This window comes from Megascapheus bottae, chromosome 4, assembly GCF_031878675.1.
Source record: "Megascapheus bottae isolate mThoBot1 chromosome 4, mThoBot2.hap1, whole genome shotgun sequence".
Taxonomy (NCBI): Eukaryota; Metazoa; Chordata; class Mammalia; order Rodentia; family Geomyidae; genus Megascapheus; species Megascapheus bottae.
This window is the reverse complement of record NC_143512.1, coordinates 14584846-14602374: the sequence shown is the minus strand read 5'-3', so window position 1 is coordinate 14602374 and position 17529 is coordinate 14584846. Positions and strand designations below refer to the sequence as shown.

The following is a 17529-nucleotide window of genomic DNA, read 5'->3' as shown; positions in this document are numbered from 1 at the left end:
TTTGCAGCAGGTGTGGCAGGTGTTGGGGCAAGACAGCTGCGTGTGTTTCTGCTGGGCGTCATTGGCCCCTTGCAAGTGTATTCCGGGTTAGTTGACTCTGTTAGTGCGCAGCAACTCAAGAACGCCAGGTTATGTGGGTAAAGAGAAATGTTTTCTCTGGGAAGATAAGGAGTTGAACAATCTTTTATCATAATTCTTCATCGACAGTCCAAAGAATCTCACGATTGTGGTGTATCTCAATGGTAATGCATGGCTAGGAAGAGGCCCTGGGAAGGAAAAAAAATCAAGCCTTGGCTGTTTTATAGAAATTTGAAGAGTGATAAAGTGATACTTAGAAAATTATCATTTCACCGTTATTTTCTAGCTTACATTAGTTATATCAGGTGTGGGTGTTGAAGGGATCATTATTACATTACCACATGTTTAAATATATTCCACTCAATCTTACTTCCTCTATCACTCTCTTATTTCCTTCCTTCCCCAAACAGGTTTCACTGTATTAGGATTATTTTTTTGTGTGTGCCGGGGCATGCTAAACAAGCAGTCATTGAACTACATCACCAGCCCTACAAATTCTTAATGCTGAGGATTCTCTCCTCTCCCCTCTTCCTCCCTTCTCCCCTCTCCCTCCCACTCTCCCCCCCATCTCTCTCCTCCCTTCTCCCTCCCTCCCTGAGCTTTTTCCATTCAAGGCTAGGACTTTACCACTTGAGCAACAGCTCCACTTCTTGCTTTTGGGGAGTTAATTGGAGACAAGAGTCTCATGAACTTTCCTGCCCCTGCTGCCTTCAAACCTGGACTCTCAAGATCTCAGCTTCCTGAATAGCTAGGAGTACAAGGCCTTTAGCACCTGACTGAAGGCTTACTTTTTTTTTTTTTTCTTTAACAGGCCTGGGGCTTGAACTCAAGACCTGGGCACTATCTTAGAACTTCTTTTGCTCGGGGCTGGGAGTTTCACCTAGTGGTAGAATGCCTGCCTAGCATTCACGAAGACCCAGGTTGGATTCCTCCGTACCACATACATAGAAAAAGGCTGGAAGTGGTGCTGTGGCTCAAGTGGCAGAGTGCTAGCCTTGAGAAAAGCCCAAGAGCAGTGCTCAGGCCCTGAGCTCAAGACCAGGACTGGCAAAAAAAAAAAAACTTCTTTTGCTCAAAGCTAGCACTCTACCATTTGAGTCACAGTGCCATTTCCAGCTTTTCCTGTTTGTGTAGTACTGAGGAATTGAACTCAGGGCTTCATGAAAGCCAGGCAAGCACTTTACTACTAAGCCACATTTCCAGCCCAAGATTTACTTTTAATACTAAGAAAATGGTATAGGCATAAGTGAGACATTGACAATGCTGGTTGATAGGAAGGCATTCATTATATCATTGCTTCTTAAAAATTAATGTATATAATAACCACTGGAGATTCTGTTAAAATGCAGATTCTGGACTTTGGCCTAAGATTTGTGCTTCTTACAAGTTTCAGCTGATGTCAATGCTTCTGGTCCTCGTAAGACATTATGATCTCTCTCTCTCTCTCTCTCTCTCTCTCTCTCTCTCTCTCTCTCTCTCTCTCTCTCTCTCTCAATATTTTTTTGAGAGAGATGGCCCAGATTGGCCCTGAACTTTCTATGCAGTTTAGGCTGGATTGAATTCTAGATCTTCCTTCCTCAGCTTCCTGAGTGCTGGATTACGGGATAGTACCACTATGCCTGGTTCCTATACTCTGTATTGTGTATTTGAAATTTTTCCATAATCAAAAATATTTAAGATAAGTGTGGTGGTTTATATCCGTGTTTTTATATCAGTTAAGCCTATAGTATGGGGCCTCGGAATTATCAAGGCTACCAGGTACTATTTAGGCAGATTATTTGCTGATTATACTTTGAAAAACAAAAGTTGGAAATACAGTCTTCTGAAGTGGAGCTATGGCTCAAAGAGGTAGAGTGCTACCTTGAGCAAAAGATCTCAAGGAGCAGGGCACTGGGCTCATGTCTGTATGTCTAACTATTCAGAAGACTGAGATCTGAGGATCATGGTTCACAGACTAGGCCAGGCTGGTTCTACTTAAATCATAGAAAAAGCCAGAAGTGGTGCTGTGGCTCAAGTGGTAGAGTGCTAGCCTTGAGCAAAAGTCGCTTGGTAACAACGCTTTGGCCTGAGTTCAAAAAATCCTGCTCTCAGGATCTTGTGTTTATATAAGCATGAGGTGCCATGTAATTGGATAATTTATCTTAATACCTTGTTCATCTGTAGAAATTGCTTCCTCAGAAAGGAGATGTGTGAAAAGTCTTCGTGCTCTCAGACAGCGATGGTAAGTGTAGGAGTCAGCACAGAGCCTTGTTACGGCAGGTAAGCTTGAAAATCAGGCTGGGGAGTTAGGGACTGTAGGATTTGTTGATTTCTGTTTTGATGACGACTCTAGTGTATATTCCTTGCAGGTGGGAAGTTGAGACAGATGAAGCTGTCTTGCAGCGACGTCAAAAGCAGATAGATTATGGCAAGTGCACACCTGGTTACCAGTGCTTTTTGCAACAGGTTCCCAAGTGAGTGTTGTTGTGAGTGGTCCCAATAAGGATGACAACCAAATGGTTCTGCTTCAATGTCAGGTGATGGAAAGATACTGGAGTCTGAGTGTTCTTATAGAATCACAGCATTACTAATTCTCGTGTTCATTAATCTAAAAAAAAAAAGTTTCTGAGAACAATCCAAAAAAAGGTAACTCCTAATCAGAGTAAACACTAAACTTCCCACTAATTTCCCTCAGGACAGGGTTTAAAAATTGTTTAGGACAAGGCCCAGGTCCTGAGTTCAAGCTCCAGGACCAGCACACACACAAAAGGTATGCCAAATATTGCCTTATATCTTGACTTCTGAGAGAGTTCCAATGTAACTATCCTTTAGAACAGAAAGAATGCTAGGGAAATTAGTGGGAAGTTCAGTATTTACTCTGATTTTACGACTGATTCACTTTTTTCTGCTCATACATGTTTCTTGGAGAATCCTTATATAGGCTCCTTTATTCACTGTGACAAACAATGAATTGTGTTTCTTTTTCTTTTTGCCAGTTCAGGGGCTTGAACTCAGGGCCTGAACACTGGTCCTTGGGCTTTCTCAAGTCTAACACTCTACCACTTGAGCCACTGTACCACTTCCAGCTTTTTCTATTTCTATGTGTGTGCTATGGAGGAATTCAACCCAGGGCTTCATGCATGCTTGGAAAGCACTATACCACTAGGCCAAACTCCCAGCCTAAAGTGAGTTTCTTTCATCTTACCCTTGTTACCAGGACACAGCGAAAGCAAGGGCTGCATCCTCAAACACCAAATAAGAACAGAAGGTACAGCCGTCGTTCCTGGGATACTCAAATCAGGCAGTGGAGAAGAGCTCTGCATAACTGGGACCCCCCAAGCCAGCCTCTTCAGGGCAAGGGGGTTGAAGGGTGTGTTCACTATCTTTATTTATTCCCATGAGGGATGAGCTGAGCCCTACCATTTCCCATATTACAGAACTTAACTTTTATCCAATGGAAAGGGAAGATCTGCTTGATGTTTTCTGCTTCTTTTGCCTTTTTAGACAAGGAATTGAGAGTCTCTTAGAACCAATGAATTCTACCCCTTTGAATAACCTCAAGGATGACTTGCTCCAAACTTTGGAACCCCCAGAGAATATGGATGAAGATCCAAAGGGAACACAGGTAAGTATACTCTGCCAAAAGCATTGTGTCTGGGTAACAGATGGGGTCTGACTTCATGAGGGTACAATTAGATGGGATAGAAGTAGTCTAAGGACAAAAGAATAAAGAAGGGAGCAACATCAACAAACAGGACATGTTTTTAAAAATTGAGAACTAACCTGGGCCTGTTGATAAATGCCTGTCATCACAGCATCAATGAAGTTTGAGGCAAGAGGATCTCAGGCTGGGTTACACAGTGAATTTGGGGCCAGCTTGGGCTACTAATCAAGATCCTGTCTCAAAAAAAGGTAATTTGAGGCAACAGGGTGGCTCATACCTGTAAGCCTAACTACTCAGGAGACTGAGATCTGTGGATCTCGGTTCAAATTCAGCCTGGGCACTAAAGTCGGAGAGACTCTTACCTCTAATTAATCACTAATGGGAAGTGGGGCTGTGGCACAGAGTAGGGTGGTAGCCTTGAGCTGAAGAGCTCAGTGACAGAGCCCAGGCCCAGAGTTCAAGCCCCAGGACCCACACACAAAAAAAATGTAATTTGCCTGGCACTAGTGGCTCACACCTACAATCCTAGTTACTCAGGAGGCTGAGACCTAAGGATTGTGGTTGAAAGCAAGCCTGCGCAGGAAAGTCAGTGATACTCTTTTCTCCAATTAACTACCAGAAAACTGGAAATGGTGCTCTGATCCAAAGTGGTAGAGTGCTAGCCTTGAGCAAAAGAACTCAAAGATACCATCCAGACCCCGAGTTTAAGGCCCATTTTAGACAAAAAAAAAAAAAGTAATTAAAAATATCTAGAATTAGCCAGGCACAGTAGAAGAAGCTCAGGGACATGCCCATACCCCCCAACTGACAAAACAAAGAAAAAAAAAAACCAAAATAGCAACAAAACCCTATAAAAGATCTTGATTTAGGCTAGCCCTGAACTTGAGATCTTTTGGTGTTAGCCCCCTAAGAACTCAGATTATAGGCATGTGTCATCAGGTCTAGCTATAGTCATTTATTATGAGTCCTATATGGCAGTATTTTTTTTTTTTGCCAGTCTCAGGGCCTGAGCACTGTCCTTGGACTTTCTCAAGGCTAGAGCTCTACCACTTGAGTCTCAGCACCACTTCCAGCTTTTTTCTATGTATGTGGTACCGAGGAATTGAACCCAGGTCTTAGTGCATGCTAGGCAAGCACTTAACAACTAGGCCAACCTCCCAGCCTTTTTTGTTGTTGTTGTTGTTGTTGACTATGGGACTTGGATTCTGAGCCTGGGCACTGTCCCTGAACCCTTCAGCTCAAGACTACTGCCCTACCTCTGGGCCTGGGCATTGAGAGCTAGGCCTAATGCTCTCAGTTGAGCTATACTTCCAGTCCACCTTTTTTGTTGGAGATACGTTCTTAAGGCTAGCCTAAGCTAGCTTCAAACTATAACATTAAACTCCTGAATAGCTAGGATTTACTGTTGTGAACAACTGGCATCTAGATGGAGTGTTTGCTTAATTTTTTTTCAAGTATCATAGTTTCTTTCGATGTTTGACAAAGGAGTCAATTTTAACTTTTATGAAACCATTTAATTTTAGTAAGCAGGGTCAATAATAAAAATGAGAACAGATAATAGTACAAAGCAAAAATGTTCAGCCTCACATAACTTTAGTCTCATAGGTAGTCAACCTCTCAGGTGGTTTTATCTTTTAAATGGAATTTTTAAAGTTATCGTAAGCAAAATGGGAATCCTTAAAGTTGGTACTCAGTGCGTGGCACATAATACAACATGTGCAATTACAGAAAAATAATTGGATGTCACTACTTCAGGGCTCCTGCCTTTGCTCCTTATCTTAGACAAAGGGCAATGTGCAGTGCAAAATAAATCTTATCTCCTCCCCCATTTTATTCAAAAAATTTTTTTATTGCAATGTATAGAGGGGTTACAGTTACATTCGCCAGATAGTAGGTACATTACTTCTCACATATTAATACCCCATTCTCATGGTTTTTCCCCATTTCCTGCCCCCTCCCCCCCATTTTCTTAACACTTCACTCTTTTTCAGTTTGCAGACATGGTGGATCCTGCTTGCTGCTCTGCCCATCTCAACAAGGAAGATCCCCATTACTGATTCTACTTTCCACATAATCACAGCTATTTCTTAGACTTGAGTAGGGCACAACATATTTAGAATAAACATGTTTTTCAGGAGATTTACTGGTAATTTAAACAATGGAGTTGTTTGCTTTACTTTCTAATCAATTAAAAAGGAAATCTGGCCTGGAAGGTGGCTTAGTAGAGTGCTTGCCTAGCATGCCCTGGGTTTGATTTCAGTACCATACACAGAAAAAGCTGGAAGTGGAGCTGTGGCTCAAGTGGTAAGCCTTGAGGACAGTGCCCAGAACCTGAGTTCAAGCCCCAGGACTGGCCAAAAAAAAAAAAAAAAAAAAGTCATACAAAGAGATTATATGAAAGCATTGTTTAAAACCTCACCCTTTTTTCTTGCACATCTCTTTGATCTAGTTGAAACTCAATTTTTCCTGAGCCAGATACAAATCTCATCTCTATCTTTTTAAAAAGGACTTAAACTTTGAGGTGGGAGGTGGTGGTAGTGATAGACTTAATAAAGGTGGTTTCCTGTTCCTGAAGAGTAAATAACAGTACTGTCGATTTCGTTTTCCCCACCCGCCTGTCTTCCTCCCTCCCTCCGCTTCTGTCTTAAGGAAACTGGTCCAGCTGTAACCACCGTACTCCCCCCCACCCCAAGCAACTGAACTGCCTATGATGTCATAATCACAATCCCATTACCTCATCCTGCTGGGGGGGGGGAGGCATAGAGGGAGTTGAAACAGCCCCTGGGCTGTCCTCAGCTTTCCAAACTGTTCTGGTGGCAGGGAAAATGAAAGAATCTAGCGGGCATGCCCCACAACCGTTATAAATGTCGGATTTATAAGGTTCGAGCGATCCGGTAGCTCCAAGAGGGGCTCCAGGTACTCTGAGCAGGCCCTAATCGGCGCTTGGACTACATTTCCCAACAGCCTTCACGCGATGGACCGGTCCTTTTCCGGGGGTCGGGGGGAAGGGGAGATTCCTTCAGAAAGGTGGCCTCATCCTCTGGGACCGAAGAGCAGGTGAGAGGCACTGTGGCTGATTCTGTTACGTAGCCGGAATTGAAGGAGTCGTTTCAGCTGTGTCGACGTCGGGACGAGGAGCGGGGCCAGGGCTTTGTTTACCTCCGTCCGACAGGGCCTCCCCCGCGGGTTTGGAGCTGTGCCTCTAACTGGGCCCGTCCACTTTCCAGGCTATTTAACAGGGGGTGACTCGCTAGTGAGGAAACCACCCCACCCCGAAATCAAAGCTCCAGGCTCGTTCCCGACGGCGCTACAGCAGGAAGACTCGCGACAGAGGAGCGGTACTGGGTCCGGGCCTCTGCAGGTGGTTCGGAGGGGTTCTGGGACGCCGAGTGGTACTTACACTCTCCTCAGGGGCCTGTTGGTTCGTGCCGACGCCTTTTAAGGGCACCGTGGGGCGAAAGGAGCGCTCAGAGCTGCTCCGGCCGCGGCCCTGGGAGCTGGAGGAGCCGCGGTAGGTGGCGGAGGGCAGGTGGCGTTGGGGCCTCGGGGCAGGCACCTCGACTGTCCCTCCCTCCCTCTCTCCTTCCCCTCCCCCAGCCCAGCGGCCCGCGCGGCCGGGCCCGGCAGGCCGCTTCGCCAGGGAGAGCGCGGGACCCGGTGGGGGGAGGGGGTGGGGGGGGAGTGCTGCGTCCCAGACCCTCCCCATCCCTGGCGTCCCGAGTTCGCTTCCCGTGGCTATACGAGGGAACCCGAGTGGGAAGAGGAGAGCGAATCCCCTTAGTGAGACCTGGCGTACCCCCTCCCAGGGACCAGTGGACGCCTCATGCCCCACCCCGCAGGGACAGGCAGGGCAACGGAGGGAGAGGTCGAAGATTTGGAGGGGGCCTTGCCGTTCGCTTCTAAAGCGGGGTGGGGGTGGGTGGGGGAGGGGTGCCCACTTGTCACTCCTATCCCACCAGAACCATATGGAGGTAGATCAGCCAGTTCCCCACTTACCTGTTCTCGCACCTCCCTGCCTTGCAAATGTTTTTCTTCAGTCTCTCCCAAGAGGTGTGGGGCTTGGTACCTGGGGGAAGCTCCCCAGGGGATTTGTGGTTCCCCTGTTTCTTGGCCTGACTGGATCCTGGGTTGTCCAGGTTTCAGCACAACCTCAGCATCCCTGAAACACGACTGTCAGGGGTTAGTGACATCCAATGGGAGATGGGATGGGCAATCTTTAGGAGGATTATGGTGGAGGGAGAGCCTGGACTGAGAGTTAGGCCTGGTGGGGTTCCTGGGAGGGCCTAGCGGCCTGCTGCTGCTCTGTGAAGGGCTGAGCTCTGTGCCAGTTGTTTGGCTGAGAAGTTTTAACTTGTTTAGTGACTGTTCAGGGCTCTCTCTACCCCTCACATACACAAAATGGAAGGGGAAAGAAGGCAACCAGAGAGGGCTTCTTATACTTTTTTCAGTGCCTGCTTGAGAAAGAGGAGGCCCCTTGTGGAGCTGGTTTACCTTCTTTTGTGTCCTGGTTTGATTCCTTATGGCTTCCGTTCTGTTCCCCCTCTCAGCCTGGCCTGTTTAGGAAACTCAGACTCAGACTATCACTTGCGGGGTGGTGGTTGCATTGTTCCAATTACCGCTGTGTGTGGCCACATCCCAATCACTAAAATGAAGAAATCGCTGTCCTCACTTGATTCTAGAGAGGGTTGGGAGTTTTCTGCTTTTTACAAATGTCTTATGAAAAGCTAGAAAGAGTTGGTTTCATTCCCTGCTCCTCATGGCTGATTAGACTGGGGCCTGGAGTCTCTAGGGGAAAAGTGTGTAGTTAGGTTCCCTTTCTGGTTGATCGTTTATTATTGTTATTGTTATGTAGTTGTACAAAGAGGTTTCAATTCTGTAAGTCAGGTTTTTATATGAGTACAGTGCATCTTGATCAGCATCCATCGTTCTCCATTTCTCCCCCTTCCAACCCCATCTGGTTAATTTTTGAAGGCAAAAGTTAAGAATGTAGGAATAAGAAGTCATACCTGCTTTAGCTTCTGCTGCAGGAACATAGGGGACACAGCAAAGTGAGGGTTCAGAAAACTGAAACTTTGTTTAAGGTGGTATAATAATGATGCATGAGAATGATAGTTAAGTATAATGATGATTGACTTCTGCACCTTTCTTTCAAAGAACTTCAAGTACATACATAGGTATTTTCTTTGCTCTTTCTTGTTGTTACCCTCTGAAGTGGGAATGGGGTAGAGATAATTCTTTTTTTTTTTTTTTTTTTTTTTGCCAGTCCTGGGCGTGAGCTCAGGGCCTGAGTGCTGTCCTTGGATTTTCTCAAGGCTAGAGCTCTACCACTTGAGCCTCAGCACCACTTCCGGCTTTTTTGTATGTATGTGGTACCAAGGAATCAAACCTGGGTCTTCGTGCATGCTAGGCAAGCACTCTACCACTAGGCTAAACTCCTGGCCCCTTGTTTTTGTTGTTGTTGTTGTTTGCCAGTTTAACCACTAGGCCAAACTCCCGGCTCGAGATAATTCTTTTTTTTTTTTTTTTAAATTTTTTTTTGGGTCATGGAGCTTGAACATGGCTTGGGCTCCTCAGCTCAAGGCCACCACCCTATCACTAGGCCTGGGTGCCGTCCGGAGCTCTTCACCTCAAGGCTACTTCCCTACCTTCAAGCCTAGCCTCACTTCCCATTTTTTTTTAGGGGTTAATTAGAGTTAAGAATGTCCAGTTTCTTTTGTATTTTGTGTGCCCGGGATGGCTTTGAACCTTGATCTTCATATCTCAGCCACCTGAGTAGCTAGGATTACAGGTGAGAGCACCTAGCACCTAGCACCTAGCCAGGTGGGTAGAGATAATTCTTTATGGGAGGGTATTTCTGTCCACCTCCAGGTCACAGGGTAGCCATCTTGGGCTTTTCCTTAGTGAGGAGGTGAGAGAGGATATCATGCAGCTAGAGAGATAGACCCTACTGCTTTCTTCATCTTAATAATACCCTCACTTTTGGCATGCTGAGGCTTTGAAGAACAGCTAACAGGAGAGATGAAAAATGGCAATCTATTTGGACTCTTGATATTTATAGGACAGATGGTATGCTTTTGTACATTTTGATAATCTATGTTATATCATTCCTGTGACTGATTGTTGTAATCATTTTATATATGGATAAACTGAGGAGTGTTAAGAGGTTACAGCAAGTTAGATTGAGATTCAGCTTTGTTAATTGTTCTCTCTAGTTAATCTTATATACACTGATGAGTTATCTGCCTGCTAATGATTTCTTATAATAAAATAAAATAAGGTGACCAGGAGTTTGGCCTAGTGGTAGAGTGCTTACCTAGCATGCACAAAGACCTAGGTTTGATTCCTCAGTACCACATACATAGGAAAAAGCCAGAAGTGGTGCTGTGGTTCCAGTGGTAGAGCTCTAGGTTTGAAAAAAACCCAAGGATGGGGCCGGGAGTTTGGCCTAGTGGTTGAGTGCTTGCCTAGCATGCACGAAGACCCGGGTTCGATTCCTTGGTACCACATACATAGAAAAAAAAAAGCCAGAAGTGGTGCTGAGGCTCAAGTGGTAGAGCTCTAGCCTTGAGAAAGTCCAAGGACAGTGCTCAGGCCCTGAGCTCAAGCCCAGGACTGGCAAAAAAAAAACCCCAAAAAACAAAAAACCAAGGATGGTTCTCAGGCCCTGAGCCCAAGCCCAGGACTGGCAAAAAAAAAAAAAAAAAAAAGACACAAGGTCAACACTTGCTCTTTCATGCATAACTGCATGGACTTGAAGCCTATTCTTTTAAAAAGATTTAACTTGCTTCTATGAGAAATTGCCAGTGAAAAGTTGGTTAATTATATTTATTGGTCTGAGTCAGATCAGGTTAAACCCTTAGTTGGATGAAGTCATGGGGTTGTTTTGAGGTAGTTTTTCTTTTTGCTGATACTGGGCTTGAACCCAGTACCTCACTAACTCAGCTTTCCTGATCATGGCTCATGGTCTACCACTTAAGTCACTCCTTCAGCCTGGCTTTTTGCTGGGTAATTGGAAATGGGATCTCATGAACTTTTTATCCCAGACTGATTTTCAAACTCAGATCTTTGGATCTTAGCTTTCTATATATCTTTAGGATTATAGACTTGAGTCATAGATGCCCAGCTTGAAATGGAATCAGAATTACCCTGACCATTTCCTTATCTTTCCAACAGATACCTGTTGGAAAACAATATATCTGTTGTTTAGGACCTAAAATCTTATTTATTGTGGTCTGAAGCAGAAAGTCCTGCCTATAACCATTGCTCCTCACTGTGTTGTATGTATACTGTAGTTTAGGAGAAGAGTGCTTCTCTTGGCTTCTGACAGGAAGATAAAACACTGGGCTGGTTGGTATGGAAATAACCCAATTGGGCATCTCTCTTTGTCACTTGAGCTATTAGCTAAGTGGTACTGGTATTCCAGGAAGAAACAACAGAGCATGAGACAGGTTAGGAGTGGTAAATAGGTTTCAATTTGCTTGCCAACTCTGGTTTATTTTATTGGATATCTGGATTGCCAAGTTCAGAATGTTTCTGAGGCTATCTTTAGGCTTAGCAGGAAAGAGCTGTGATCAATTAATGTCTGCCAGAGGTCTGGCATAGAAGTCCTGTGGTACGTGCGCCATGGACCAGGTACATCTCTAATATCACTTGGGGCTGGTCCCTCTGTAATTGGCAGACTCAGCAGGCATGACTGGAGAGGGAAGTCCCAATGGTGCTAGAATGGTGCTGCAGTGGCAGAAGACGGCTCACGAGTGAGGTCTGGAAGAACAACAGGGAAGACATCCATCAATTGCTCCAAAGTGTGCAAGTCAAATCCTGGGGAGAAACATGATAACCCTGATCACTGAACAGCTACAGAAGCAGACTCTGGATGAGCTGAAATGCACACGCTTCAGCATCAGTCTGGTAAAAGACCAGTCTTCCTGCTTCTCCATAACCCCCTCCCCCTTTTTTCTGAGGCTGTTTGTTGCTACCACTTTACCTTTGTTCTGTGTTATATGAAGCATTGTACTTGTACTAAAAGGGCCCACTAAGGCTCCAAACCCAGCCCAAAAAGAAGGGGGCAGGGATTTTTCCACTAATAGAGAAGGACACTAAAACTTGGGTGGAGAAGGGTTTGAAATATTGGAAGGTGTGGATTATTTTACTCATTAACTTCAGAAAGACAATGGAAAGAAAACACTTAGGGTCCTCTGATACCCTGGTTAGTCCAAGAATTGTAAAGATCTTGCTAAAAGTTTGTTAATGTGTTCTAGACACAAATCATAATGAATATTCTCTTCTCTCTCTCTCTCTCTCTCTCCCCCTCTTTCTCTCTCTCTCTCCCTCTTTCTCTCCTCAGCCTTTGCCTGATCATGCAGACATATCCAACTGTGGGAACCCTTTCCAGCTTGTGTCTGGTAAGGTATTATGTGTGTGTTAGAAGTATGTATGTTTTGTATATGTGTGTGTACTCTTGTCTTCACACATATCTTTTATTGGTTTTTAGTGATCAAGACTAGTTTCTTGCTGGGGTCAGCTTCTAAGATCAGCATTTGTTTCCATTTTACTGCCCTGCAGGAAAATTATCTGTTTAGTTGCCCTTATTCTAGCTTGTAAGGAGTTCTCTATTTTTTTAAACTAGGTAATGCATTTATATAGTTTAAAAATTAAAAATAACATTACACTAAAGAAAGTTATTCTCTCCTCTCCACCCAGTTCTCTCCCTAGGAGGCTGTGACTTAGTGGTAGCTCTTACTGTCAATGGTAGAACATGTTTATTTCATATGGAACAAAACAAAGAAGCCCTCTTACTATTTTCTTGTACTTCCAGCCAGAATTCCTTTTTTTTCCCCCAGTCCTGGGACTTGAACTCAGGCCCTCAGCATTCTTCTTGGGTTTTCTTGAGGCTAAAGCCCTACCACTTGAGCCACAGCGTCACTTTTGGCTTTTTCTATGTATGTGGTACCAAGGAATCGAACTTGGGTTTTCGTGCATGCTAGGCAAGCACTCTACCACTAGGCCAAATTCCCGGCTCCAGAATTTCTTTATACAAGTAGAAGTGAATGTATATGTGTATACTTTTTTTTTTCCGATCTGGGTACTGGTTCTGAGGCTTGAACTAAGGGCTTGAGTGCTGTCCCTGAGATTTTTCTTTTGTTTTGTTTTGTTTTTGCTCAAAATGCTAGTACTCTACCACTTGAGCCACAGCTCCACTTCTGCATTTTTGGTGGTTAATCAGACATGAGTCTCATAGACTTTTCCTGCCCGGGCTGGCTTTTCATCATGATCCTTAGATCTCAGCTTCCTGAGTAGCGAGGATTATAGGTATAAGCCACCATCCACTGGATTATATTCCTATTTTCTTTTTTTCTTTATTATTATTATTTTATTATTTTTGGTCTGTCCTGGGGTTGGAACTCTAAGGCTAGGTGTTGTCCCTGAGCTCTTCAGCTCAAAGCTACCACCCTACCCCTGGAGCTACAGCACCACTTCCTGTTTTCTAGTGGTTAATTGGAGATAAGAGTCTCTTGGACTTTAGTGCCCAGGCTGGCTTTGAACCATGAACCTCAGATCTCACCCTCCTCAGTAACTAGGATTACAGGCCTGAGCCACTATGCCAGGCTCCTATTTTCTTTCTTTCTTTCTTTTTCTTTTTTTTTTTTTTTTGTGGGTCATGGGGTTTGAACTTGGCCTGTGCACTGTCCCTGAGCTCTTCAGCTCAAGTCTACTGCCTTAACCCTGGAGCCACAGTGCCACTTCCTGGTTTTCCAGTGGTTAACTGGAGATGAGTCTTACCGACTTTTTATTGCCTGGGCTGGCTTTGAACCATGATCCTTAGATCTCAGCCTCCTGAGTAGCTAGGATTACAAGCGTGAGCCATTGCACCCAGCTCCTATTTTCTTAAAAGGGAAACTACATATTCTGTTCTATATTCTTTTTTAAAACTTAATATACCTTTGAGATCTTTCCCTATTAGTATACTAGGCATTCCCTTGCTTTTTTTAGCCATATATTCTCATACTGGATGGACATATCTTAAGTTTATTAGCCAATCTCCTTCTGATGTATATTTAGGTAATTTCCAGCATCCCATTCACTATATAAGATATAGGTTATTTTTCACATGTGACAATATATATATCTGAGGTCTAAATGATAAATAACGGGTCTGTGCTCATGGGCATAGATCTCTAGCCTAAAGCTACCAGGCTTTTCTCCTTTCACTTTCTTTTCTGGGGTGTGTGGCAAGGGAAATAAGTTGACAAAAATGTTTTGTTCTTTATTAAACAATTGCTGAAAGCTAAGTGTTATGTCATGGGTAAGTATTATGTCATACTTACCCATCAGGAGTAACAGGACTCCTGATCTCCTCCCTCTTGGAGTATAGTAGGAATAAGAACTATTGACCAAATAGTTAGGCCTCAATTTACTATCACGAGTTTTCATATACTTGTGACTTGTTTTCCAGATCTCCAGCCTCTGCAAAATTCCATCCAGAGGATGTTGGAATGGTCCTTTGTCCCTTAATGAGCTAACCACTAAAAGTAATAATATTGGTTGAAATGCAGCAAGAACCATTTCTAGCACACTTCTCCTTTCTTCCTTTAAAATAATGCTTAGGACATAAATTTTACAGATCTCTAGGCATTCATACCTGGTGAGAATGAAGAACAGAAAGGCACAATGCCTACGTACATCTAATCAAACAAAATGTCTATCAAAATGAACTCCAGGGAATGAAAACAATAGGATTTTGTTCAGTTGATTTTTCTTTTCTATTTAGTTTGTTTATTCATTTATATGAACTTTATATATATATACTCTTAGGGAGTATAAAGGGAGGCACAAAAATGGAGGAACAAAGGGTGAACAATGCAGCAATAGGTACTCACTGAACACTATATTGAAAATGCACATAGGGCTGGGAGCATAGTGTAGTGGTAGAGTCCTTGCCTAACATATATGAAGCTTTGGGTTTGATTCCTGGGTACCATATATTCAGAAAGAGCCAGAATGGCGCTGTGGCCCAAGTGGCAGAGCATTAGCCTTCAGCAAAAAGTGTCCATGGAAAGTGCCCAGGCCCTGAGTTCAGGCCCCAGGACTGGCCAAAAAATAAATAAATAAAAATGAACTATACAAATTATGGGTAGGGATGGGAGAGAAAAACCGGGAGAGAGCTAGGGAAGGTGTGACATTGTCCCAAAAGAAATGTACAATTGAGCTGAGTATGTAGCCTAGTAGTAGAGAGCTTGCCTACCATGCATGAAGTCGCATTTGATTCCTCAGTACCACATACACAGAAAAAGGCAGAGGTGGTGCTGTGGCTTAAGTAGCAGAGTGCTAGACTTGAGCAAAATGTCTCCGAGGACAGTGCCTAGGCCCTGAATTCAAGTCCCAGGACTGGCAAGAAAATAAAAATAAATTTGAAAAAATGCCAGGCCTGGGGCCAGGAGTTTGGCCTAGTAGTAGAGTGCTTGCCTAGCATGCATGAAGACCCAGGTTCCTTGGTACCACATACTTAGAAAAAGCGGGAAGTGGTGCTGAGGCTCAAGTGGTAGAGCTCTAGCCTTGAGAAAAATCCAAGAACTGTGCTCAGGCCCTGAGCTTAAGCCCAGGACTGGCAAAAAGAAAAAAAAAAAAAAATGCCAGGCATGGTGGCTCACACCTGTGATCTTAGCTACTCAGGAGGCTGAGATCTGAGGATCACAGTTCAAAGCTAGCTGGGCACTAAAGTCTAAGACTCTTATCTCCAATTAAGCATTAGAAAAGTGGGGCTGTGGCTCAAGGGGTAGGGTGGTAGCCTTGAACTGAAGAACTTAGGAATAGCACCCAGGCCCAGAGTTCAAGCCCTATGACCCCCCCCCCCCAAAAAAAGTACTCTCTACCTGCCTTATGTAACTGTAACTCCTCTATATGTCACCTTTATAATAACAATAAAAAGTTTAAATAGTAGAATGCTTAGAGGAAGGAGAATCCGAATAGGTACATAGCCAGACACAAAGGAACAAGAACACAAAATTTTAGGGTTTCTCAAATATAGGTTCTACCATCAGTACCCCTGTTCTATTCTTTTACCCTCCCTAGGAAGAAAAGTAATCTACCTGTTTAATTACCTCTCACTTCTTGGCAGCCCTAATTCTTGGCCTTGTTGACACATGAGAAGGAAAAAGGACCAAGGAAAAGAGAGTACAGGCTTTCTTCTTAGAACCCAGGCTGCGAACAGGGAAAGGAAGTTTGTAGATATGGCTAGGTGGAGTAGTTGCGTGAACAGGGGTGTGTTGAGTGGGGTATAGATAGTAACATATGTTGTACCTTTGAGGGAGTGGCAGGCAGTATATATGATACATGTTTTCAATTCTGTGTAGTTTCTTGTGGGAGTAGTATAGCATAGTGCCTAACAAACATAGCCTTGGCATCAGACAGACCTGAATCCTGGTTTGGTCATTTACTTGTTTTGTGATTTGAGGCAAGTTACTGAACTTCGCTCATCAGTGAAATGTAGCTAATCATGGTAGCTATCCCATGGAGATTTTTTGTGCTGGTCTTAGAGCTTAAGCTCAGTACCTAGGCTTTGTCATTGAGCTTTTTTGCTCACAGCAAACACTCTTCCACTTTAGCCACACCTCTACTTCTGGCTTTTTGGTGGTTAATTGGAGATAAAAGTCCCATGGACTTTCCTACCCACTCTGGTCTCAAACTTACATCCTCAGCTCTCAGTCTCCTAAGTAGGATTTACAGATGAGAGCTTCCACCTCCTCTCTCATGGAGCTATTTGATAAGCCACATGCTCAGTACATCATTTGGCACAGAAGTTCTTGAAAGAAAAATTTTTTTTTCTGTCAAGCCTGGGACTAGTAGCTGGTATCTGTAATCCTAGCTTATAATGAGGCCAAGATCTGATGATCATGGTGGGAAGCTAGCCAGCCAGAAAAGTGTAGAGATGCCATTTAACCAGCATAAAAGCTAGACTAGAAGTGTACAGAAAACCAAGAGCAAGCTAGGTGCTGGTGGCTCATGCCTGTAATCAAAGTTACTCAAGAGACTGAGATCTGAGGATCATGATTTAAAGCCATCCCGGGCAGGGAAGTCCATGAGACTCTTATCTCCAGTTAACCATTAGAAAACAGGCAGTGGTGTTGTGGCTCAAGGGGTAGGGTAGTAGCCTTGAGCTGAATAGATCAGGGACTGCCCAGGCCCAGAGTTCAAGCCCCATGACTGACAAAACAAAACAACCCCTCCCTCCCAGAGCACAAGGCCTTCAGTTCAAGCCTCAATACCAGCATTTTAAAGAGTCGGGGTGCAATGGCTCACATCTGTAATCCTAGCTACTCAGGAGGTTGAGATCTGAGGATCAAGGTTCAAAGCTAGCTTACGCACAAAAGGACCTGCGACTCTTATCTCTAATTAACCTCTAGAAAACTGGGAAGTGGGAATTGGCTCAAGGGTAGGGAGGTACCCTTGAGCTAAGAGCTCAGGGATAGCGCCCAGGCTCAGAGTTCAAGCCCCATGACCCCCAAAATAAATAAATATTAAAAAAGTTGCCAGGCAAGGTGGCTCACACCTGTAATCCTAGCTTCTCAGGAGGCTGAGATCTGAGGGTCATGGTTCAAAGCCAGCCCAGGCACTAAAAAGTTTGTAAGACTCTTATCTCCAATTAACCACCAAAAAACTGAAAGTTGCTCAAGGGGTAGGGTGGTAGCCTTGAGCTGAAGAGCTCAGGGACAATGCCCAGGCTTAGAGTTCAAGTCCTATGACCAAAAAAATAAAAATTAACTGTTATTAATTTAATTTTTTTATTATGAATTCCTCCCAGAAGGTGCTTC

General features: G+C 44.1%; 2 protein-coding genes across 9 annotated transcripts in view; one reads left to right on the top strand and one right to left on the bottom strand.

Moving 5' to 3' along the window:
* Positions 1–7293, bottom strand: part of Cdc25c (cell division cycle 25C) — a 28578-nt gene extending 21285 nt beyond the window's left edge. Inside the window, exon 1 of one of the 2 annotated variants that reach the window (XM_090331449.1) lies at positions 7122–7293. The gene's annotated coding sequence lies outside the window, so the exon portion shown is untranslated. Of the gene's footprint in view, positions 1–2226; positions 2661–7121 lie in introns of those variants that run through there. The other variant, XM_090331447.1, reaches the window with a different exon arrangement.
* Positions 6483–17529, top strand: part of Fam53c (family with sequence similarity 53 member C) — a 17618-nt gene continuing 6571 nt past the window's right edge. Inside the window, exons 1-4 of one of the 7 annotated variants that reach the window (XM_090331453.1) lie at positions 6483–6637; positions 11400–11629; positions 12066–12123; positions 17520–17529. The exon at positions 17520–17529 is cut by the window's right edge and continues 775 nt beyond it. In XM_090331453.1, the coding sequence (XP_090187579.1) occupies positions 11552–11629; positions 12066–12123; positions 17520–17529 (146 nt within the window). In that variant the 5' untranslated portion in view covers positions 6483–6637; positions 11400–11551. Of the gene's footprint in view, positions 6779–6909; positions 7233–7411; positions 7502–7787; positions 7901–9424; positions 9510–11399; positions 11630–12065; positions 12124–17519 lie in introns of those variants that run through there. The other 6 variants (XM_090331457.1, XM_090331451.1, XM_090331452.1 and 3 more) reach the window with 6 other exon arrangements.